Source organism: Carcharodon carcharias, chromosome 25, assembly GCF_017639515.1.
Source record: "Carcharodon carcharias isolate sCarCar2 chromosome 25, sCarCar2.pri, whole genome shotgun sequence".
NCBI classification, from domain to species: domain Eukaryota; kingdom Metazoa; phylum Chordata; class Chondrichthyes; order Lamniformes; family Lamnidae; genus Carcharodon; species Carcharodon carcharias.
Window position 1 is genome coordinate 35,993,808 of NC_054491.1, and position 26,435 is coordinate 36,020,242.

At 42.2% G+C, this 26,435-nt stretch overlaps 1 protein-coding gene across 1 annotated transcript in view; it reads left to right on the forward strand.

Annotated features, from left to right (window-relative positions):
- Positions 1-9,779: 9,779 nt before the first annotated feature.
- The window catches only part of ei24 (EI24 autophagy associated transmembrane protein), a 46,224-nt gene continuing 29,568 nt past the window's right edge, over positions 9,780-26,435 (forward strand). The window contains exons 1-4 of the mRNA XM_041174329.1: positions 9,780-9,835; positions 13,437-13,564; positions 22,218-22,366; positions 24,882-24,942. Coding sequence (XP_041030263.1) covers positions 13,523-13,564; positions 22,218-22,366; positions 24,882-24,942 — 252 coding nt within the window. The 5' untranslated portion in view covers positions 9,780-9,835; positions 13,437-13,522. The remainder of the gene's footprint in view (positions 9,836-13,436; positions 13,565-22,217; positions 22,367-24,881; positions 24,943-26,435) is intronic.

Genomic DNA, 26,435 nt, shown 5'->3' on the forward strand with positions numbered 1-26,435 from the left:
CGTGGGAATTTTAACCGGATACGAATTCGCACGTGTGAACGCGAGGTAGTTTTAATGTTTGGTAGGGTTGATTGGAATCTGGGATATTTGAAGCGATCATGGCTAATCCTGATTGATTGATTGGTTTTGGGTTAGAAACTTGGTAAAGTTTAAAAATTTGGGAATTTTGTCCCTAAAAAGGGAAAATTTTGAGATTGGATACACCTAATTGGAACTTGACTTCAGACTGCCAAAAGTAGGGGAATAAAGACAGCTTGGAATTTTAAACAATTGGAAGGGCGATTTAAAATACTATGAGTGTTTTACTCAGTAATAGTAAAATTTCTTAAGAAGTCTGAGAGTGTGTGTAAAAGGTATCAAAAAAATTCAAAATGTAGAAATGGTTTCTTTTTTTAAAAAATTTATTTGTATTGGGCATTACAAAATTTTTAAGTTTCTCAATTGTCAGATATGCTTGGACAAATTAAACCATTTTTCCCCCGAACAAAATAGGTCTTTTGCGTTTTTCTTACAGGTAAACTGTAAGTAATAAGATCTGCAGTAACTTTGACAAAATAGTCATGGACTAAAGACTTTTTTTCACAAAAAGAAAACTAAGAGGAATTTGGCCTTAACCCATTCGGGCCATTGGTTATTTCCCAAACAAAGTGCTTGAGTATGGGAAATCTGATGTAAACACATTGAATGTAAGACTTTTCAAAACCAGTACGTCTGGGCACAAGAAATTGGAATTGACGAATTGATTTTAATTCATATTTAATTCATACATTTTGAGGGGAAATTATCTGAAATTCAAAGAGATTCTAGGAAAACCAAAAGGCATACACAGTCTAGGTGGTTTCTAAAGATATACAAAAGGGGTTTCTTTTGAGGAAGAAGTGAATTAAATATTAAAAGAAATCTGTCAGCCTAATAACACTGCTATTTGAATTTAGGATTGTGAAAGGTGCAGTGTAATTTAGCAAGTTACTTTTGAAAACTGATGTAATCTAAGCAAGCAAGCATGATGTAAGCTATGATGCAAGCAAGACATGCCTGATGCCTGGAATCAAATGAAACTGTTTGATTTCTGTTTTAAAGAAACTATGAGAATATTTTATTGGACCGTAAAATTTCTCTAGGGCTCAGAATGAGATAGGATGATAGGATGCTGACTAGTGGGATGTGTAAAATTGAATAAGAGGAAGTGAATCAAGGGTAGAAGATAGAGACAGGAAAACACAGCATACCTGTCAAAGGGAGAAAAGAAGTAAAGTAAATGGGAGGAAAATTTGGATTGAAAAAAAATGAGATGCCTGGGAATAAGTGCACTGAGTAGGAAGTGTCCACAAGATGGATACAGATGAAGGGAGAGTCCCTGTGTGATGTTCTTTTAACGATATTGAGTGAGGTAATCAGCAGATGGGTAGTGTCAGGCCAGAAGGTGTAACAATCTAAGCTGACATTATTCAGAGATCACATTCAAGTCACAATGGATAAACTGTTTCACCCCAGAGGGATCATAGAGTTATAATAGGGATGGATTTTGGCACTGATGTTCAGATCCATCCCTGGATCTGTATTGCTCCTCATTGTTTGTTATTGCACAATTCATTATTATATTTAATGTGTGAATTGAGAAGATGTAGACATAAGAAAGCCAAATGTTTGTATGATTATATGCAATTGCAAAAATGAGAAGAAATGTTGTAAAATGGGTAACTGCTTAGATAAATATGTATGTAAGTTAATTGTTAAAGGTGAGGAAACACTTAATCAGCCATGGCTGACAAAAGACATGTGACCAAGCAGTAATATTTTGGGTATGATATCCCTCCATTACCCAAGCATTTAACAAAATTGGTAAAAAGAGGTGAAGCTTTCACAAAAACATTATTATCCTCTCCAACAGGAGAACAATAAAATGAGAGATGAGATCAGGGAGATAACTACCCCACCTTGGTGGGATGTTGGTCTCAATATCGAAGTCCCCCCATGGATTCAAATTGTATCACATGTATTAGTAATTATACAATTAATAATGGTGTTATATCTACTTATACTATCATGTAAATTAAAACGTAAGACAAAATGGGTAAAATTGGAAGGATTATTTCAAGGGAAATTTGGGTTGATGGATTTAAATGTATAGAAATGTAATGTTTGGCTGGGACCTGCAAAACCTCATCACAGTGGAAGATTCATTGTCAGTAATATCTCATTTAAGGTATAAAAGAGATATTAAAGGGGAGGACATATAGGATTGGAATCCATTCCAACTGGGAGATTTAAGGAACATAATTTCAAACCCATGGACATGTTTTGACCTCATGATTGGAACTATAAAATTACAAAAGCCAAGCTGCAGTCAGCAGTACAGTGGTGGGCAGCAAGAGGTTAATTCAGACGTTTAGTTAAAAAAAAGTCATCGACAGGGTTTGGATGTCAACTGACTGCTAACAGGGAACAATGATACCAGGGAAAGGCCATTACCTGCCATCAGCTAATGCAATCAGGAAGTCTGATTACTCAATACAGTGGCACAAAGGACATATCATCAATACAATACATTCAAGGAATTATGCAAAAGGTCTGCATCATAGACAATGGTACTGACATAGGGTCATTCAAACCCTCATTAACTTTGGAGCCTGGTGCTGTTCCTGTACCATTATTATGCCACCTCAAACAGCAAGAGAATTGCCCATAGTGAGAACTGATTATATTCTAGACGCATCTTCCACGGAAAACCCCGTATTGTCAAAGGTTAGTGTTACTGTAACCACAAGGCCACCACACAATCAACATGCATGTGATGTGTAATCAAACCAAGAAATTCACCTTGGTGAATGCCTGCTTTTGTGAAGGTTTCACCCTGGGGTAGTCAGAAATTCCCACCATCTTTGGTTCTCAAAGATAGACAACAGAATAACTGCTCAGGGAGAAGGAAGTCCTCTTTTCATACATGGCTCATGATTCCCCCCTCCTGCCATCCCACCACAGGAAGTTAGAGGGCCTTCAGTGAGAACCATGGAGTCACACATGACACCATAGAGCAAGACATTGGAGTTCTGAAACAGATCATTCAGGGATCTCTGCAGTACATGCTTGAAGGGGTTTGTATTGGTGTGCTGCATCCTCCACAACCTCACAATAATTGTCCCAGCCACTACTTCCTGTAATCTGAAGGCCATCTAGGGAGGAGGAGGGTGAGGAGAAAGTGAGACCACATGCACCATGAACAAGCGGATGGAGTAAGAGAAACCATAGTGAAACTTCAGTTCAGCTGAAGGAATGGTCCCATCATTCCCTTTAAGTACATCCATTTTTGACTTCTCATCACCAAGATGCCTTGACCTATCGCACTCAATAAAGGCCAACGCCTAAAACCTTCACATAGGAACAGGAGTCAGCCATTTAGCCCCTCAAAGTTCTTTTTTATTCTTTCACAGGTTGTAGGTATTGTTGCCCATTTGTTGCCCATCCCTAATTGCCCTTGAAATGAGTGGCTTGCCAGACCTTTGCAGAGGAGTTAAGAGTAAATCATACTGCTGTGGATCTGGAGTCACATGTAGGCCAGACCAGGTAAGGATGGTAGGTTTCCTTCCCTAACGGACATTAATGAACCAGGAGGGTTTTTACAACAATCAATGATAGTTGTCATGGTCACCATTCCTGAGACTAGCTTTATATTCCAGATTTATTAATTAAATTTAATTTCCATCAGCTGCCGTGGTGGAGATTTGAACCCATGTCCTCACAGCATTAGCCTGGGTCTCTGGATTACTAGACCAGTGATTGTTTTCATTAATCACCGTTCCCACCCACCCGCTGCCGCCCCACCCCCTCCCCCCCAAGATTATTCTGGCATTCAATGAGTTCATGACTGATCTACACGCTGACTCCATGGGAAGAATTTTCCCCCCGTTTGGGGGCGGGGGGGGGCGGGTAGTGCAGGAGCAGGCCAGCGGCGCGCTGCTATTTTACGTGGGCGGGCCAATTAAGGCTATGCGGTCCCTGTGCGGGCGATGGGGGATTCCCTAAGCCGGGAGTGCGCTCTTTCGCACATGCACACAAAAGAGCGCACTCATCTCCCTGAAGCTAAGTGCTGCCTCAGGGAGAATGGCACCAAATACAAACATGGTTAATGCACAAAAATAAAATTTCCCTGACATGTCCCTGCATGTGACACTGTCACATGAGTTGGGACATGTCCATCACCTTCATTCAAACTTTTATTAAATTTTTAAAAACCTACATGAAATCTCATCCTGCCCATGGATGAGGCTTCATGCTTTTTCTGAAGTCTGCCAGGGCTCCCAGCCTGCGCACCCCCCCAACCTTAAGGGTGGACGGGCAAGTCCATTAGCTATAAAAACAAAAAACTGCGGATGCTGGAAATCTAAAACAAAAACAGAATTACCTGGAAAAACTCAGCAGGTCTGGCAGCATCGGCGGAGAAGAAAAGAGTTGACGTTTCGAGTGCTCATGACCCTTCAACAGAACTAGCAATGTTGTTCTGTTGAAGGGTCATAAGGATTCGAAACGTCAACTCTTTTCTTCTCCGCCGATGTTGCCAGACCTGCTGAGTTTTTCCAGGTAATTCTATTTTTATTTTAGAAGTCCATTGGCTAGTTGAATTAGTTTTTAAATGGCTTCAATAGGCCGTTGACAGGATGGTGGGCGCACAGCTGATTCAGCTGTGCCCCTGCCAACCTGAAAATTGTAATGAGGCGGGGTGACGTCGGGAGTTCCACCCAACCTCATCCTGCGTCATTTTACTTGTCAGCAAGCAGGCCTCGCACCACCCCCCCCCCCCCCCCCCAATCCCACTCGCCGACCTCAATATCCTGGCCCATATACCCACCATATTCCTTAATACTCTGGATAATGAAAATCTATCAATCTCAGTTTTAAAATTTACAATTGATCCAACATCAATTTCACTTTGCAGAAGAAAGTTCTAAACCTCTCCCATCCTTTTTGTGTATGAGTGTTTCCAAGTTTCACTCCTGGAAGGTCTTGCTTTTAGATTGAACCCAATAGCGCTTTTTAAAAAAAAATTCATTCATGGGATGTGGGTGCCGCTGGCTAGGCCAGCATTTATTGCCCATCCCTAATTGCCCTTGAGAAGGTGGTGGTGTGCTGCCTTCTTGAATCACTGCAAACTCTCCAACTAGCTTATCTTAGTATCTTGAGAGCTTCAATCAAATCATTCCTTAACCTTCCAGCTTCCAGGGAATACAACCGTGGTGTATTGTAATTTCTCTAACCCTTGGAGTTCAGGTGTCATTCTGGTAAATCTACACTGCGTTCCCTGCAAAGCCAGTATACACTTCCTAAGGTGTGGTGACTAGGACTGCACTCAGTAACTCTGTAACCAGGGCTTTATATGGCTGCAGCACGACTACCACCTCTTTGTATTTTAGTCCTTAAGAGACAAAGAGCAACATTCCATTAGCCTTTTTGATTATTACAATTACAAAAGTGGCTACACTGGCAACTTTGGACCTAGGGCTCAAAGTTCTCCACCTGTGGTGTTTTCCTTACTTCAAAGGCTATGGGCCCTGATAATATCCCAGCTGTATGTTACAAGAGTGGACTAACGGTACCAATTACATAAGACAATTTGAATTTAAGGCGGACTTTTTTTTTAAAGAAATGCAAGCAAAGACAATGAGCAAAAGATGGCTGATAATGTAAAAGTGACCACTTTATGGAAACTTCCTATGTGAATTATACTGACAGAACTGTCCTGAGAGAATATGGAACGCTGCACCTGAAAAGGTGTCCTGGTCTTCTTCAAGCAGAGACACATGAAAGAGAGACAGGGGAGAAGCAAAAGACTGACTTTAATCCTGTAACAAAAATTAAAATAGCTGGAAAAACTCAGCAGGTTTGACAGCATATGCAGAGAGGAATACAGTTTAATCTCCTGTAGTTTTGGAGACAAAAGACTGATTTGCACCTCTCAGCAGACATCCAAAATCCATCTCCTGTTGATTTTTATCTCAGAATGTGTGAATGGTCTGAGATGAAAAGAACATGGACTCTGGGTGCGAGTCATAGCTTTTTTCCTTCCACAACACACAGGGAAAAATCAGTTTACTGGTGTGTGACTGTGAGACCACGAGAAGAAGAACAAGCTAGTCGTCATCCTGCAGCTTGCAGGCAAAAGATCTCTCTTTTTCTCTCTCTGTTGTTGGAGGCAAAGCTAAGCAGAAGCCACAATCCAAAGAAAATAGGACGGCCTTTCAGCCATCCTGCAGAACCAAGTGTCTCCAAACTAACTGCAAAACTGTCAAAGTCAGCTCTACTGGAATTACCCAACTTAACAGCCGCAACATACTGCCATCTCTGCCTCACAGAAAAGCCAAAGACCGATTTTTTTTTTAAACTTTTATTTGGACTCTTCAGATTTTTGATCTGTGTATGCGTGTTGCATTTTTATTATTTTTCTCAGGTTTTAGTAACTAATAAACTTAATCTTTCTTGGACTCAAGAAAGCCTGATTAAATTGGCTCCTTCTAAAAAATAAATACATTTGAAATGGGAATAGTATCAATGGGGGTGGGGGCAGGGGAGGGGTGTTGGGGATAGAAGGGATCCCATTTAAATTAACCTTGTGACCAACTGAGCAGGCTGAACAAAGAAGGGGAGCCAGCTCATTCTTCCTCACCCTGCAGCATAACAAAATTGGGGTCCCATTCAGGAAGTTAACAAATTGGGACCTCACCAGGGGTCCGGTTATGAGATGTAGTACTGAAAATATATGTGTTCCAGAACTAGCCACACCCCGAGGAGGGTCAGGGAGAAGGAGGGGCGGGAAGCAGGAGGGGCAGTGAGTGGAAGAGGGAGCAAATACTCAATGGAGTTTAGAAGAATGAGAAGTGATCTTATTGAAACACAAGATTCTGAGGGGGCTTGACAGGGTAGATGCTGAGAGGATATTTCCTCTCATGGGGGAATCTAGAACTAGAGGCCACAGTTTCAAAATAAGGGGTCTTCCATTTAAGTTGGAGATGAGGAGGAATTTCTTCTCAGAGGGTCATTAATCTTTGTAATTCTCTTCCAGAGAAGCAAACTTCAGAATGCTTCAGTGCAGAGGGATCTGGGTGTCCTTGTGCATGAATCACTGAAAGCTAGTATGCAGGTACAGCAGGTAATAAGGAAGGCAAATGGAATTTTGGCATTTATTGCTAAAGGAATAGAGTGTAAAAATAGGGAAGTGTTGTTGCAACTGTACAAGATATTGGTGATACCGCGCCCAGAGTACTGTGCACAGTTTTGGTCCCCTTACTTGAGGAAGGAAGTAGTTGAACTGGAGGCGGTTCAGAGGAGGTTCACTAGATTGATTCCAGAGATGCAGGGCTTGTCTTATGAGGAGAGACTGAGCAGTTTAGGCCTATACTCGCTAGAGTTTAGAAGGATGAGAGGAGATCTAATTGAGGTATATAAAAGAGGATAGACAAAGTAGACGTAGAGCAGATGTTTCCCCTTCTGGGGCATTCTAGAATGAGAGGCCATAGTTTTAGGCTAAGGTGTGGTAGATTTAAAATCAGAGATGAGGAATTACTTTTCTCAAAGGGTCATGAATCTGTGGAATTCACTACCTCAGAGTTTAGTAGATGCTGGGACACACTGAATTTAAGGAGGAGATAGACATTTTTAATTAGTAATGGGTTGAAAGGTTATGGGGAGAAGATGGAAAATTGGAGTTGAGGCCAAAATGAGATCAGCCATGATCATAACGAATGGCGGGGCAGGCTCAAGGGGCTGAATTGCCTACTCCTGCTCCTTGTTCTTATGTTCAGTGGAGGCTGGGTCATTGAATATATTCAAGGCTGAGTTAGACAGATTTTTGATTGACAAGAGAGCCCAGCATTATGGGGGCAGGCAGGAAAGTGGAGTTAAGCCCACAATCAGATCAGACAAGATCTTATTGAATGGGGGAGCAGGCTCAAGGGACCGAATGGCCTACTGCTGCTCTTAATTCTTATGATCCTTTCATGCAATAAAAATAGAAAATGCTGAAAATACTCAGGTCTAGCAGTGTCTGTGGAGAGAAAAGCAGAGTTATTGTTACAGATCTGTGACATTTCATCAGAGATGATGATCTCTGATGAATGGTCACAGACCTGACATGTTAACCCTGTTTTACTCTTCAGAGATCCTGCCAGACTTGCTGAGTATTTCTAACATTCTCCCCTTTGTTCACCCCGCTTGTTACAGTCTCAAAGAACTCTAATAAATCTTTTAAAACAATTTCTCTTTCATAAAACCACATTGACAGTGCTTGATTATGATTTTCTAAACATCCTGCCACTACTTCCTTATTAATGGGTTCCAGCATTTTTCCAATGTCAAACATTAGGCTAACTGGCCTATAGGTTCCAGTTTTTTTTCTCCCAACTTTCATAACTAAGGGTGTCATATTTGTGGTTTTCCAATCTGCTGGGACCTTTGCAGAATCTAATGAATTTTGGAAGATTACAACCAATATAGTCACTATCTCTGCAGCCACTTCTTCTAAGACCCTAGGATGCAGGTCATAATTCCAGGAGACTTTATCAACCTTTAGTCCTATTAGTTTGCCTGTTACCTTTTCTCTAGTAATAATTATTGCTTTAAATTCCTCCCTTTTACTTCCTGATTTTCTACTATTATCAGAATGTTTCCAGTGTCCTCTGCAGCAAAGGCAGATACAAAATATTTATTCAAAGTCTCTGCCATTTCTTCATTTCCTATTAATTCCCCAGTCTCATCTACTCAGGGACCAACATTTACTTTAGCCATACTCCCCTTTTTTTTCTAAAGTCATCCTTTCCTAGTTTCTAAAATTTTCCCAATCTTCTGGCCTACCACTAATTTTTGCAACATTGTGCACCTTTTCTTTGAATTTGATACCATTAACTTCCTTAGTTAGCAACAGGTAGTTCATCCTTCTTATAGTCTTACTTTCTCAATAATTCTCAACAAAAATCTATTCCATTAAGTATCTCCTTAAATGTCTGCCATTACTTATCTACCATCCTACCCTTTAGCCTATTTTTCAATTCCACTTTGACCAACCCTGTTTTCATACCTTTTCTGATTCTGTTTGTTTAAGACACTAGTCTTGGATCCAAGTCTCTCATCCTCAAACTGAATGCGAAATTCTATCACAGTATGATCACTTTTCCCTAGAGGATTAAGAGCTACCCCACCTCCTTTTCCTTTCCGCCTATCCTTCCCAGATGTTAAGCATTCAGTTCCCAAACTTGGTCACCTTGTAGCCATGCCTAGCTAAGGGTGTGACCGCCAAAGTTCAGACTCCAGCTCATCTACTCTGGGCTAAAGTTTCTCAAACTCAGACACTTACTGCAGATGTGGTTGCTGTGGATCACACTGGTGTCTACCAGTTCCCACATGCTAAAGCTGTAACACATCACCTCTTATGCCATCTTTATTGTGTTTTGTTTAACTAATTAAGTTTTCAAGTTTAGAAATATCACTCAATTGCCTATTTATACTAATATATTACTCCTAACTAAGTACAAAGCAGCTGAAATGCAGAATCTGTGGCCTATAATCATTCTCAATTATAATAGAAGAAAGTCAGTACCTGACACTAAATGCTCAACAGGCCTCCACCTGTCTTTTGACCCACGCAATGGACGCCGGGAATTATAGTTCTCCGCGTACTGCCTGCCGGGGGTTCTAGTTTCCTGCGCAACGCCTGCCGGGGGTTGTAGTCCCCGCTGCGTGGTTGGGAGGTAAACTACATTTCCCGTCGCCCCACTGGCGGCGCATGCGCTCAGTAATCGGCCGTGGTCGGGCCTTGGCTGCGGTGAGCGTTCGTCTCTTCAGGCGGCGGGTGAGTATTATTCGGCGTACGGGGGAAATCGGGGAACCGGCAAGGGCTGGAGAGGTGGTATCGAGAGCACGGCAAGTTGTGGTCTTGCCTGTCCGGGGACGGCGGGGTGGTTACCTGGGTGGGTGAGACTCAGACAGGGGCAGCACCGGGGTCATTGTCCTGATCACCTGAGGGATTGGCAGGGACCGCATGTCCCTTCCTGCTCTGGGTGGGGGGGGGGGAATCAAAACCCATTCTCAATAGAGCTGTGAAGCAAAAGGCAGTTTGAGTTAATGGGGGAGAAAGGGGGATTGGAAAGGATTTGGACAAATCTCTGGGCTGTGATGGAGATTTATGCGTCCTTTTCATCACCTGCAAAAGAGCATGATGATGTGTTTCAACCAGAAGTTTGGTTAAAAAAAAACAATGCCAAAATATGAAGGGGGTGCCCCTTTAAGGCACCTTTGTTGACACGGGTGTATTTGGTGTTGTGGGTGCGACGATGTGTCACCTTTCAGAATGAACCACATCAGGGAGCGGGTCAGTGTGGCACAGCCTTGGTGCTGTGAGACCCCTTTAAGTTTGGAGATATTAATGTAGGTTTTGTGATGGCTTAATATTTGTGACCAAATATTTCTGTTGGATTGCATTATAACATAGTTATAACAATATTAGTGCAAGTCACAGCAGATAAAGAAATTTTAACACTGTTATATAAGTTAATGCAAGCTTCAGATTGTGTAAATCCACGTTTCTTAATCAGGAACTTCTGTGCCAGCAAGTTGCACTTCTGAAACAGATTTCTTTGACACAAACAGTCTGAACTATACAGTGGTATTGGCATAAAGCAGGTACTCCTCAACGGTAAATTTTGAGTGATATCAGTAGCATACCCTAACTCAGAACTCCCTAACTGGCAGACTCATTTCTCCTCCTCATGCCCACCACTCCTTTTTAATGGGCAGAGTCATCCTAGCTTTGAGGAAAAGATCAAAGATACTGTACATCTTGATGTCATTGTGTACAAGACAGCAAGGGTTTCTATTTCTCCAGCAAAGAGCTACAGTGGTACATTGGGGTCACATGCTGCTATAAACCTGTGTAGTGATATACAGCGTTCTGAAATAATGCCATTGTGTAATTAACAGAGCAATTTATTGGGTGATTATATTTCTTTATAAGGTGTTGTGTTTTAAGTGGATCTTTATTTTTATATAGAGCTGTTTCAAAAATGCTTTTCTGATGAATCACTTTGGACTGAAAGCTTATACATATGTACAGGACTCTGATAATTGCAAGCCTAGCTCATGAGTATTTGCTGTTTACATATATCTGCTGTTAAATGTTCCATGCGCATGGCAACTTAAAAGAGAGAAGCTATTTCATTTTTCCCTCCCAATTTTCTCCCAGTTTCCAAAAACGTTCATGAGTTTGTGTTAGCAGTATGATTTTATCATTTCTGGAATGTCACTAGCACCTCACTCACAAAAGTAACTTTTCCTCATGTGTGAGTTCAGACAGTGATTACTGTCAGAGTAACTGACTATGTTTGGGGGAGTGGAGAAGGGTCTCCTCCGGCCTCCCTACACCCTACATTTCGTTTCCAGCTGAGCCACTGCCTAGCAATTGCTTGACTCCGTTCAGAGCTGGGCTCGAACTCTGTTTTATATTACAAAAGCGTCATCATGAAGTCCTGCTCACCCTGTACCCTGTCCTTGAAAATTACTGCTGTCCCTCTTATCACCGGGAAATGAATGTAACTCGCATAGAGGGGGATGAATGAATTGGTGCTTTAATATGTTCATTGGTGGCCCAGAATTTGTGTACACAAATGATAATATCGCTGCATCGAAACAATAACATATACTTGCAAATATTGGTGACTTGAGAAGAGAAATCTGAGTGAGCTAAGGGTGATGGACAAGAGGGGTCTAAACAAAATATTGGACACAGTGTTATATGAAAACCACTTTGTTGTGATAGTGTGAAAGGAAGCTATACGAAATTATTGCAACCCTCCCTAGCATTAATACAAAAGACTTACCAGCACCTGAACGAAGAAAGATCTCTTTTTGTGAAATCCACCTCTCCACCATCTACGTGGCATCATTAATGGGTACAGTGAATGGCCCACAGCTATACCGCCAGGTGTGAAGTCACTGTAGTACTCAGTCATTGCCCTTGGAACTAGAAACTTATTTGAGCAGTCAAGAGAGGACTGGTAGTCTGTGTTTAATCTGAATATGAATTCAAATTGTAATCATACTTAAAAAGCCTCCTGGGTTTTATAAAATTACTTGGATCATGCTACTGGATAATTTGATTATTCTAAAACGAAGAAACACAGATTTGAATTCACATGATAGGAATAGACTTATCTCAAAGTGAAGGTCTAATGTCAATCAATCAATGCACGAATTTTAGCCAGTGTCTCAGTTTAACACACACCAGGATTGTAGGTAGAGTTCTTACTTAAGAGTAAATGTGAGATCCTTTCCTTCTATCTTGTTTCAGCCCATCAGTTTCTAGACTTTGTGTCTTTTTACATTTTATCCATTTCTCTTTTGTGCCCCTGCAATGTATGAATGAGAATAGTGATGTTACCACAATACATAATTATGAGCTTTTAAAGACTTGAGAAGTGAAATCTGAGTCAGGTCAACAAGGGAGCAAAGGACTGAAGGCATGTTATATGAAAGCAACCTTTGTGTTTTGATGACTTGAAACTAAGCTTTTCAATAAACTACTTCTCCCTTCCACACCCACCCCTTCCCCCCGGTCCTGTGCTGTTTGTTTTAAAACTGCTCGACATGGGCACAAAGACAATTGAGTTAATTTGTTTGGTTTTTCTCTCTTTTTTTCTTTCTATTCTCACTCTCGTTTCTCTTGCGCTCCTTCTGGCTCTCGCGCTCCTCTCGCTCGCGCTCCCTCTCTCCTTCTCTCACGGTCCATCCCTCTCTCTTTCATGCACCACCCCCTCGTGCACAAGCGCTCCCTCTTGCACTCTAGTCCGCTCCCTATTGCTTGCTCTATCACTCGCTCACTCCCTAACATTTACTCTCTCTCTCTCTCTCTCACTTGTACTTACTCGTGCTCTCTTGCTCCGATTCTCTTGCTCTCTCTCACACTTTCTCTGGCTCTGTCGCGCTCTCTATTGCTCTTTCGTGCTCTCAGGTTCATGCTCGCGCTCTCTCTTGTTTGCTCTCTCGAACACCAGAGGGGAACATGTGCGCGAGCACACGAATGCTAGAGGGGGTGTGCACGTGCAAGCACGAGACAGCGTGCTCGAGAGAGCAAGTGCAAGAGAACGAGAGCACACAGGCAAGGGAGAGGGGGCGAGCGGTGGGGGAGTGCAGGTGAGCAAGCTAGGGCGCGGTCGAGAGGAAGAGGGCACGGGTGAGCGCTGTGGGAGAGGGAGAGCACCCTTCTCGCCCTCATCCCTTCACCCCCACGCGCCCTCTCACTTTATAGCACTCGCACCCCCTCTCTTTCTTGCCCTGCTCCCTCACCTCCCCCCTTGCTCGTTCTTTTTTGCTCACTCTCTCCAGTCTTCCCTCCACCCGACCCGATCGAGTGCAGGTGGCTAGTGTGTCTGACCTGGCGATGTTGCTCCTCTCCTCAGGTTTCTGAGCTGACTGCTCACTCCCATAATGAGATGCTTCTGTGAAGCTGCTGCTGTTATGGTGTACAGTTGATGCTGCTCTGGCTATGGCTGATAGCGTTAGGACGTTCCTTCTGGATGTAGCTAAGGTGAGTGTCCTTCATATTGTAAAAACTGTTCTGAGACACCATGTACAAAGAAAGACATCACACCATCAAAACTGCAGATTGCAGATGAAATTTAGGAAGGTAAAATTCCAATTCTCAGGTCCATGCATGGCTTGTGCAATGTGAGTCTATTTTGAAAATGGTGTTTGACTTTATATTTAGATGTGTATGTCACCAATATGTTAAATTTAATGTGACAAGGTTGGTCTTCCTGCGTTCAGAACTCTCTGCCCCACCTCGAGGTTTCTTCCCCACCTCTCCTGAAGGTGCTGACTCGTTAGGGATGTGTTTCCACATTCATTGTCAACCTAGATGGCTGATTTTAATAGAAATTGAGTCTCAGTCCACATAATTCATAGCAACAGAAGAAGGTCTTTCATCCTGTCAAGCCTATCCTGCCTTCACTTAGATCATGGCTGACCTGTGCAGCCTATTTATCCCCATATCCCTTGGTAAGTTCTGCACAGAGGTGGAAGATTTTCTGTTTCACTGAATGTTCTCTTTCGTTTACTCCATTTTCTCGCTGTTGAGGTGTCTGTGTCACCAACATGTTCAATTTACAGTGATACCTGACCTTGAAAGAGGTGTCTCACAATGGGGTTTGTTTGGTACCACCCAGTGCATAAACAAGGAAAGAGTTTATACAGCCTCTTCCAGGTGACAAAAAATGCTTCACAGCGAATGAATTATTTTGAAATATAGCCCCTGTTACATGGGCATACTTGGCAGCCAATGTATCCGCAAACAGCAATTGAGACAGAAACAAGAGCTTCTATTTGTAGAGTCTGTCGAGATGTATTACTGAGAGGCTTCTTTAGTTGAACAACAAACTTTATTTACAGAGCTACTGGATTAGCTGCAGGCCTCTAGCAAGGCTAGAGAGAGGTGGTGGCATAGCGGTATTGTCCTGAGGGACCTGGGTTCAAATCCCACCACGGCACAAAAAAATCTGGAATTAAAAGTTTGACGATGACCATGAAACCATTGCCAATTGTCGTTTAAAAAAAAAACCCATCTGGTTCACTAATGCCCTTTAGGGAGATCTGCCATCCTAATCTGGTCAGAAGTCAGTGCCCTCTGAACAAGGGCAATTAGGGATGGGCTATAAAAGCTGGCCCAGCCAGCGCCACCTGCATCCCATGACCGAATAAAAAAAATACATCTCTAGACCAGGAAAACTACACCCCTTATAAGCTTCTTCATGCTCGATGCTGATTGGCTGTTCTGACCACATGACCCTTGTTCTGTAAGGCTAGCCTTAAAGCAGCAATCGCCAATCATCAATCTGTCCCTTTTAATTTCTTGTTTCCTTATTTACACAAATTCTTTATACAGGTGAATAGAAAACAATATCAAAAATCTTAGAAATAATCACACTGGCACTTTGTCATGAATTCAGATTATACACTTATATATATATAGGCCCAGTAATTACTGGAGTTTCCTGTTCTGGGTAGAGTAGTGTAATTCTATAACCTGAGGCTCTCCTACAGGATCGATAATGGGTACCTCTTTTGGAAAAGGCTGTTCATCATTATTTAATTCAATGGAAATATCAGTTATGTCTATAACAGGCCAATCAGGTACTTTGGTGCTTTCGGGTTCGATAACATTCCTTGGTGGCAACTCTGACTGTGGAAGCATCTCCCTGATCCTCAGGTGATCCACGTGTTTACGGACAATCTGACCTTCCACGTTTACTTGGTATGAAAGGGGTTCGCTACCTAAGTTTCTTACATATACGACTTCATCTACGATAAATTTCCGTGCTCTACTGTGCAAACCATGGCTTGTTTCCTGATTACCTTGGTCCTTCCCTGCCCTCCCTGGCAAATTTGGAAATACGAGGCTCAGTCTCATTCTGAGATGACACTTCATTTGCAGTCCTGCTAGTGGAACTCCAGTTGTTGCATGTGGAGTCATGCAGTAGCTAAGAAGGAAGCATGAGATTGTGGCTTCCAAGGTTCCTTCCGACAATGTTTTTTTCAGTCCTGACTTGAAAGTTTGGACGGCTCTCTCGGCTAGACTGTTTGATACTGGGTGGTTAGGCGCAGTTTGGATGTGTTTAGTGCAGTTTAGATTGTGAAATCCTGAAATTCAGCACTTGTAAGTACGGCTCCATTGTCTGATACAATAACTCTGGGCAATCCATGAGTGGAAAAACATTGGCGTAACCTTTCAATGGCAGCATGTGACGCAGGTGATTTCACTTCAAAAATCTCCATCCATTTTGAGTACGCATCAATTATGAGCGATAACATTGTGTCTCGGAATGGACCCACGTGGTCTATATGGATCCGCACCCATGGTCAGCCAGGCCATTCTCAAGGGTGTAGGGGGGCTGTAGCTGGCAACTTCTGTTGCACTTGGCAGTGTTGATAGTGCTTGACTAACTTCTCTATCTGCATCTATACCAGTCCACCACACAACTCCTGGTGAGCATTTTAGAAATGCCAGGATGAGTGCTGTGTAACTCGGCCAGGAGCAGTTCTCTGTCTGGCACAGGAACGATTACTCTTGCTTCCCAGAGTACGATGCCATCCTGACAATTCAATTCATATTTGCCGGTAAAAAATGGTTTCATTTCCTCAGAGACTGGTTCATTTAACCATCCTGTAAGTATCTGGTCTGTCACTTTGGACAAAAGCAGATCTCAATTGGTCCAATTCCTGATCTGCTTCGTGCAGACGGGTGATGTGTCTAAAAAATTAAATGCAAGGACAATTTCTTGGGGTACAGGAGTATACAAGATGCTTTCTTGCAAGGGTAGGCGGCTAAGGGCATCCACATACGCTATGTGTATCCCAAGTCGGTGCTTGAAAGTGTATTCGTAGGCGGACAGAATTGCTAAATTCTTGCTGGGGCTATAGGCGGAATGGATTTGTCTTCTTTGAAAAGGCCCAAAAGCTGTTCATGATCAGAGACTGCCACATAAGTACTGGTGGAATTTTTAACTCCAAAGACTATTGACAGTCCTTCCTTCTCAATCTGTGAATAACCCTTTCTCAGCCGCTGAGAGGGTTCTTGATACGTAAGCTATTGGCCTCTCAGATCCGTCGTCCATTTCATGGGACAATACTGCACCAACATTATATGGAGAGGCTTCGAAGGTCAATATCAATTTTTTAGGTGGGTCAAAGTGCACTAAGAAGGTTGAGGAGCGCAGCAATTGTTCTACTCTGCTGAGGCTGCCTCCTATTGTGCCTTCCAGGAGCAACAATGGTGCTTCTTTAGCAGTATGTGCAAGGGGGGTCAGTACAGACAATAAGTTGGGTAAAAATCACCTGTTGTAGTTTACCGTCCCTAAAAATGATTTGAGTTCAGTGATACTTGTGGGGGAAGGCGCTTCCTTTATTGCCTTAACCTTTTCTTCCGCAGGATGTAATCCTTGTGCGTCTACATGGTGCCTAGGTAGGTAACCTTTGTGGCTTGGAAAGTGCATTTCTCTCTTTTTAGACGGACTGCAGCTTCCAGAAATCTTATTAATACCTCCGCTAAGTTTGCTAAATGCTTGGCCTCTGTCGAGGTAATCCCTGTGGCACACTCACCTTCGTCCTTTGAAATATTGCACATGTCAAGGACACGCCAAAAGGTAGGTGTGTATACTGGAATAGGCCTTTGTGTGTGTTTATTGTGACAACCCCCGGGATGTGTTATCTAACTCGAGTTTCTGGTACGTGTGGCTCATATCAAACTTAGTGTAGGATTGAACTTCTGCCAGCTTTGCGTGCAAGTCTTCAGTTCTTGGAATTGGATATTTATCCAACCTGGTGGCCCGGTTAACTGTTAGCTTATAATCACTGCAAATGCAGACAGTCTTATCCAGTTTCAGTATGGGGACGATAGGTGCTGCCCATTCCGCAATTGAACCAGCTGTATGATGCCTAGTTCCTCCAAACTGTTTAACTCAGCATCCACTTTCTTTCTTAAGGCACATGGTACTGGTCTTGACTTTTAAAAAAAATCAGTGAGTTACCTCTGGATCAACATAAATTTTGGCTTGCAAGCCTTTGATTTTTCCTAATTCGTTGTGAAAGATGCTGTCGTATTTTTTTAACAACTCTAGCAGTTCTCCTGCCTGCACTTGAAAAATCTGGGACCAGTTTAACTTGATTTCTTTTAGCCAATCACGGCCCAGGAGGTCCTTCCCCAGTCAATATTATTACTGGAAGCTGCTGCCCATAGCTCACAGGCACCGTGGTGGTGCTTTTTACTTTTATAGCTTCTCCCGTGTAAGTCTTCAACTGGGCCGAAGCTCTCTCCAGGCTTAAAAGTTGGGTGCCTTCTCTCAGGTACTGAAATGTGCACTCATCCATCACTATGGCTGATGCCTCTATATCCACCTGCATAACTAGAGGCTTCCCAGTTTTGTGGAGTGTGACAGTAATAGCCTTGACTGCTTTAAAATTAAAGAGGGAGTGAATGTCAGAATCAGTTATTTCAAGCTCTTTCACATTATGTACTTCTAACATCTTTGCTGGCTGGTTACTTGGCAGTCTGGACTTAGCCCTGCACTGCTTTATCAAATGTCCTCTTTTGCAAAAGTAATAGCACTTGGCCTCCTTAAATCCAAATGTTTCAGGAGTGTGGTTACCCCCACATCGGTAACATTTCAACTTCAGGATCGCTGTCTGATTGCCTCTGGTATATTTTTTTGATTTCTGGGTGATTGGGAATGATTCCCACTTTGCCACTGCTTCTGCAGTTTTGGTGCATGTCTGGCTGCAGGTTCCAGCCCTAACTGGTAAATGGCACCACTTTGCAAACTCTGCAGCTCCTGCAAATCTTTTTCAGCGCTATCTCCATTGCTTGTTTAAAATTTATATCGATTTTTTACAGCAATTAACACTGAATGGCATTGTTGCGCACACCACAAACTAACCAAACACTTAGCATGTCGTTCAAGGTCGCTCCAAAATCACAATGCTCTGACAGTTACTTCAACTTAGCAATGTAAGTTCCGATCGATTCGCCTGGGGCCCCTCACCCTTATATTAATTTTGAATCTTTGCATAATGACTGATGATTTGAGCTGAAAATGGTCCTTCACTAAATCCACGAGCTCACTGAACAATTTGGAGTCAGGCGTGCTTGGGGCTGCAGCACTGCGAATAAAGTTGTAGGTTTGACCCCACAGACACTGAAGAGAGCTGTTTTGTGCCTTGCCTCCTCCCTTATTTCATTAACCTGACAATAAAACCCGAGGTGCTCTGTGTTTTGAATAGTCAAATGAGTTGATCCTCCCAAAGAGAGGTATCCTGCTGAGTATATATTTCTTCCCTTCTTTAAAGCGAGATACTCACAGTTGTAGGGCGAGAGGCAGTGCCAGGATCATATATCCCCGTTGCCAGATGTAGAGATGTATTACTGAGATGCTTCTTTAGTTGAACAACGAACTTTATTTACAGAGCTGATGGATTAGCTGCAGGCCTCTAGCAAGGCTACAATCCACTCTCTAGACTAGGAAAACTCGCCTTTATAAGCTTCCCCACGCCCGGTGTTGTTTGGCTGTCCTGACCACATGACCCATGCTCATAAGGCTTCCCTTAAAGCAACAGTCACCACCAAGTGTCAAAATGTAATAAAATCCCAAAGCACTTCAAAGGAGCATTATAAAACAAAGTGTGACACCAAGCCCTGTAAAGAGATATTAGGTCAGATGACCAAGAGTTTGGCTTTGAGAAGGAGGAAAGCAAGATAGAAAGGTGGAGAGATTTGAGAGATAATTTAGAGAGAGGAAACCAGTTGAGCTGTTTTTTGGTTACGTTGCTTGAGGGAAGGATATTGGCCAAAACACCAGAGAACACCCAGTGGTCTGCATAGTGCCATGGTATCTTTCACAATCATCTGAAGAGGCAGGCAAGGAGGGTTTTAGTTAACACTGTCTGAGAACGACACTCCCTGAAAACCCCACTGAAGCCTGGTCTCAAGTTCCTGGAACGGGGCTTGTTCCCACAACCTTTGGACCCCGGGGGTAATGAGTAGTCATTCTGCCCATAAAGGACAGTGATAGTTTGAGCTTTTCCACTGTGAGCCATCATATTTGACCCTGACCCTGACTTCACCCAGCAAGGGACACATACCAGTTTCAATTCCCATACTATAATTGTCCCTGATGTAGCAGTAATGTCACTGGACTAGTAATCCAGAGACCCAGGCTAATGCTCTGGGTACATGGGTTTAAATCCCACCACAGCAGCTAGTGGAATTTAAAATCAATTCATAAATCTGGAATATAAAGTTAATCTCGGTAATGGCAACCACAATACAATGGTCGATTATTGTAAAAACCCATCTGGTTCACTAACGTCCTTTAGGGAAGGACATAGAAACATAGAAAGTAGGAGTAGGCCATTTGGCCCGTGGAGCCTGTTTCGCCATTCATCATGATCATGGCTGATCATCCAACTCAATAGCCACTTTCTCCTCATATCCTTTGATTCCTTTCGCCCCAAGAGCTATATCTAATTCCTTCTTGAAAACATACAATGTTTTGGCCTCAACTACGTTCTGTGGTAGCGAATTCCACATGCTCACCGCTCTCTCTGGGTGAAGAAATTTCTCCTCATCTCAGTCCTAAATGGTCTACCCCGTATCCTCAGACTGTGACCCCTGGTTCTGGACTCCCCCACAATCGGGAACATCCTTCCTGCATCTACCCTGTCTAGTCCTGTTAGAATTTTATAGGTTTCTATGAGATCCCCCCTCATTCTTCTGAACTCCAGTGAATATAATCCTAACCAACTCAATCTCTCTTCATATGTCAGTCCCGCCATCCCAGGAATCAGTCTGGTAAACCTTCGCTGCACTCCCTCTATAGCAAGAACATCCTTCCTCAGATAAGGAGACCAAAACTGCGCACAATATTCCAGGTGTGTTCTCACTAAGGCCCCGTATAATTGCAGCAAGACATCCCTGCTCCTGTACTCGAATCCTCATTATACTACATGTGCCATGCATTTGCCCACTCACTCAGCTTCTCCAAGTTACACTGAAGCATCTCTGCATCCTCCTCACAGCTCACCCTCCCACCCAGCTTTGTGTCATCTGCGAATTTGGAGATATTACATTTAGTTCCCTTGTCTAAATCATTAATATATATTGTGAACAGCACCGATCCCTGTGGTACCCCACTAGTCACTGTCTGCCGTTTGGAAAAAGACCCATTTATTCCTACTCTTTGTTTCCTGTCTGCCAACCAGTTTTCTATCCATCTCATACACTATCCCTAATCCCATGTGCTTTAATTTTACACATTAATCTCTTATGTGGGACTTTGTCAAAAGCCTTCTGAAAATCCAAATAAAACACATCCATTGGCTCCCCCTCATTAACTCTACTAGTTACATCCTTGAAAAATTCCAGTAGATTTGTCAAGCATGATTTCCCTTTCATAAATCCATGCTGACTCTGTCCAATACTGCCACTGTTTTCCAAGTGCTCAGCTATTAAATCTTTTATAATGGACTCTAGAATTTTCCATACTACCGACATTAGGCTGACTGGTCTATAATTCCCTGTTTGCTCTCCATCTCCCTTTTTAAATAGTGGGGTTACATTAGCTACCTGCCAATCTGTAGGAACTGTTCCAGAGTCTATAGAATCTCGGAAGATGACCACCAATGCATCCACTATTTCTAGGGCCACTTCCTTACGTACTCTGGGGTGTAGATTATCAGGCTCTGGGGATTTATCAGCCTTCAATCCCAGCAATTTCCCCAGCACCATTTCCCTACTAATACTGATTTCTTTCAGTTCCTCCCTCTCACTAAACCCTGTGTTCCCCAACATTTCTGGTATGTTATTTGTGGCCACCTTTGTGAAGACAGAAACAAAGTATGTATTTAGTTGGTCAACCATTTCTTTGTTCCCCATTATAAATTCCCCTGTTTCTAACTGTAAGGGACCTACATTTGTCTTCATCAATTTTTTTCTCTTCAAATCTGCCATCCTTACCTGGTTTGGCCTACATGTGGACTCCAGATCGACAGCGATGTGGTTGACTCTTAATTGCCCTCTGAAATGACCTAGCAAGATCAGTTCAAGGACAATTAGGGATGGGCAACAAATGCTGGCCTTGCCAGTGACATCCACATGCCATGAAAGAATAAAGAAACAAAACAGATTCAATTAGCCGAGGCAGGGATCAAACCTGGGACATTACTGGTTAAGTGACGCTTTGTGGACCCCTATTGAGAAGTTTTAATCTGAATTTCCATTTAATTTCTATTACTTGGAGTTTCAAGTGGGTCAAAATGTTTGAGTGGGTGAAGGCTGTTTCACACAAGACACTGGGGATGCAATCCTACTGAAAGTGCCTTCTACATTTCAGTTATTTATTTTGGTTTATGTTCATTTCCTAGATTTTAAATGCTTATTCCTGCTCAGTTTACAGGCAAACAGTCTTAGATTTATCAATTTGTGTGAATTCCCAAAATTATGCCTTTTTTTTGGCTGCTTCAGCTCAACGTGTTTCATCCTGGGGAGTCACTGTGTCACAGCGAAACGCCACATTTACTACTAGGAGTTGTCAGGGAAAGCTAACTGATTATTTCTTTTGAAGCGCTTCCTCGTTGAGAGTCAGAGAAGTTAGAAAAGCTCCAGAGCTCACAAAGCCCGCCTATTTTTATTTCAGGGCATAAAAGATTCCGTCTTCGGAATCCGAACCATCTCCAAACTTGATGAGCGAATTCACCAGAAGCGAGAAGAACAAAGGAGGAAGAAGGAACAGCGCAGTGTACTTGCGCACCGGAGGGCCCAGATTGAGGACAAGAGAGAGGAAAAGTGAGTAAACACTGGCTATCCGATAGCAAGACCTTTGAATATAGAATGAACGAGAAGCCTGCAGGTTTGAGTGGTCATGCGTGCTATGGAACCATTGAGTTTTGTTTTTGTCACAAGCATTGGACAGATGCATTAAGAGCAGAAATCTTGACTTCAAAATTTGCTAAAAGACCCTGAACTTATACTTAATGTATTTGTCTGAGATGCCTGCCTGCTATTTTACCAGAGGCACTTTTTATTTTTAACTAAAACAGACATGAAGCAATTTGAGAGGACATGTAAAGTCCGTATCCATTTATAACTCAGCATAATTTCAGGGCCTGGGTATAATGATTACTCCACAATAAAGTCCAGGTGGAAATCCAGAGAAACTCAACATGATAAGAAGATTCAATACATTCAAATGTTTAGTTTTGTGAAAGCTTTGGCATGAGTATAAAGTAGGAAATGCTCACATCATGGAGCAGGGGAGAATGTAATCTTTGTTCAGTTGAGTAAAATTCTTCCTGTAAATTGAAGGATGAAAATCAACATTCAATCCCATCTTGTGTTTGCACTGATGTTTTTGCTAAAATTATTGATGAGGTCTATTGTACCTCTGTGTCTCGTTCACTGCTTTTGTTATTGTTCCCAATACTTTTAAGTTCTATTCAAATATATCAATAAAATTTAAAAGAAAGCATAAAGTTCTTTAAACAAGAGTGATGTTAATAACTATAATTATGACTGTAAGGCCCACTGGAAGAGAGATGACATGAGAAAGAGTACAGATACCATATTCCTGTATGGATGAAAGAACCATTACATAAATCCCATTATAAGTCTCATAATACAAAGGGAAAATTGGGAAAGTGCAAATTGCCAAATATTTGACTGAGTAAAAATTGATGAGGGATATATAATTATTAAAATCTTTGAGGAATCAAGTATGAAACGGAAACTGAAACTGTTAAACAGTAAGAGTGCTTTGAACTGACCCACAGTTGTAGTTTAATTACAGCCTGAATCTTGAATTGGGGTCCAACCTGAAATTGGAACAAAGATAGCTCAGAGTATGGAGTTTCACTGTGCTTTGCTTCAGAGTCAGTTTGGAGCTGAGCACCCTGAAGTACAGTGTTGCTGTTGTAGTTAACTTCAAAATTGCATATTGCCTCGCATTGAAGAGGATAATAAAATATCAACAAAATATGAATTTAGGATTAGCAATGTGGAAAGTGGATACAGCAAGAGCAGACTACGGGTGCTTGGTCTTCATGAGTAGGGCAATGATTACAACGTTGATGTCTATGTGGCTACAGTGCAGGGCAACCACTCAATAAGAAAATTGCAGCAGCTTTCAGTTAGCCTTGTAAGCCTGTTAGTTTGATATGTATCCCATGCAAGTGAGATATTTGTGGTTTAGTCCCACTGTGGTGTGGAGTGGGGTTGGTCTGCAGCAGAATCTCCATCTATCCCCACTGCTCTGTTCAACCAGTGAAAAGCTTTCAACTTTTGTCTAGTAATTGCTGGGGGGCAACTACAAGCCCCAAAATGTTTGTGCGAGGATTAGACAGAAAGTGTCCTGCCATACTGACCCAGCAGATACTTTCAAATGTGAGCTGCGCCGACTCAACAGTACTGTGATATAGCAGGAATGAAATTTGAAAAAATAAGCAACCCCGGAAAGAGAAACCTGAAATAAAGAGAGCATGAGATCAGGAAAGAGCAAAATTGGAATTGACAGTGGGAGGCTCTTATACCGTACTTTTGCTGCTTATTGTTATAAACACATCAATATAGAGGGACTTAATTTTCTCCATTCACTAATTTTAGTGCCTCGGTTAATGAGTTAAATTCCTGTCTGTATTCATTACGTGGGTTAAAGACCTCATTAAGATAACACCTGATTGGAATTCAGTGAATGAGTTAAATTCATAAAGTGACAGCTGTCGACACTATAGAAGGAGGAATGTGTTGCTTTGCACGTACGTACTTTTGTATTCTCCCTAGCTGGAATGGCAATGACCAGTGACTTGGTTTTTTCCACTCCTTCCCAAGGTTCCTCAGGGCTCAAGCTAGGTCACAAGGTAGCAATGCTGGAGAGGTGTGCGATGGGATTGGGAATTCAATTGATGACTCTAGGTTGGTAACAACAAGACATAACCTCCAGATTAGTGTTAGAAGGATCAACGGAGAGGTGAGATGCAATCTTTACCCAAGGTGTTAAGATTCAGAGTGCTTTACCACTGAGTCAAGTGTAGAATTTTGATTTTAAAAATTGAAGGAACAGGGAATGAGTTTGGAAGTGCAATGCCACAAGACAGTTCCATTCAGGGAACTATTACAGACATTTGAATGTGAATGCCTCCACTACTGAAACTTTTATGATTTACATGGTAAACACTGGGTGACGTGCGTGCATGTGCAGTGTGCGTACATGCAAGCAATGTTTGCATGCAACTGTCAGTTGGGGCAAAGACCAGCGTCACATACAGCTTGTTCTATTTGACAAAAGACATCTGCTACTATTTTTCAGTGAGCCGCGAATAGCACATCGGATCGTGCAGTGTTGTGCCTGGAATGGAGGAATATTCTGGGTAAGGCCACTGTATTTTACTTACTGTCAGGTCATCCTAAACGATGGTGCTCCCAGAATGTGATGAGCTCGACTGTTGGTTAACTTCTTTATTTTTACCTAAATCACAGCTGATTGAGCAATGGGACCTATATTGATCCACCAAAACGTCCAGGTAGTTTAGTTTAACATGGCTAAACAACCGTTTTATTATAAAGGGTAAGAAATTGTGGACATTTATGTAATGTGATTGTTGAGGACATACAAGAGGAAGAGGCTTCTCCACCACCCCTCCCCCCAGTTGTTAACTACCCATACCACCACCTATCAGGTGACTTGTAATTGAAAAGCAAAGTTATCTTAGGTAAGAGGTACAATATTACTCCTTTTTACAGACTGTAATAACAGCTTGCCCTGTGGCTGGCTGTCATTGCAGCTTGCCCTGTCATCGCATACAAAACATACAGCATTTTGGAATAACACGCATTCTACAATAATGAACTCATTTGAAAATATATTAGGCAATGCTAGTGGCATTGCTCCTGGTAAATGGTATGACATGTTAATTTGTAACAATTGGACGTTTTGTGTGGTAATGTATTATCCTGTGGCTAAGATGATAATTTTAAAGCCAAAAAGTCTTATTGCTGTCAACTTTGTAGTCAGTGGAGGTTAAAAATGAAAGTTTACAAATTAATTGTCGGTTCCCAGCTTTGGGACGTAAGCAGCATGAAATTACTGACATTTCTATTTTCTCATGACATTTTTTTCACACTTTGATGTCTAAACATGAGATGGGTACTTTCAAAACATTGTAATTAAATATTTGAGTTTCACAAAACCTGTGGTACTTCAGCTGTAGTGTTATGATCAGGTGAGGAGTGGTCAATTGGCTTCCCTCTTTTCCTTCTCGTTGGACCGCAGCAGGTTTTTGTTTGAAAATTATACACTTACTTGCCAATTCATTGAGTTTACATGCTGTGATCATAAAGGAACAGGTTTTCTTGAGTTTAACAAAGAACTTTCTCTCTCTCTCTCTCTCTTTCTCTATCTCTCTCTCACACACACACACACATACACACTCTTGAAGCGCTCACACCCTTAAATATAGATTACAGAAGGGGCAGGTGAGGTTGGTCAACGTAGAGTCCTTAAGAAGTAATATACAGTCTCTAGTTTGGTGACTCGGCTGGCTTCATGTTGAATTCAGTGGTCTTGCGACTTTCCTTTGGTGATCCCGATCGTTCCGATTAAAAATGTGGATGGCTGATTTGATTCTTCTTCTGAAGATGTTAGCGCTGGGTTGTCTTAAAAATACCTGCAGCAGAGGTGTCCCTGGATAGTCACGACCAGCAAACAGGGTTTGAAGATTTCAAAGTGGGTTGGAGAGAGAAGGGAGGCAGGAGGAATCCCACTCAGGTCTTCTCTGACAGCGCCTCAGCTGCTTGTTCTCTTAATGCAGAGAAATAGGTGCTTAAGCATAGAAAGGGTTGGCTTGTCATGCGACCTCCCCTC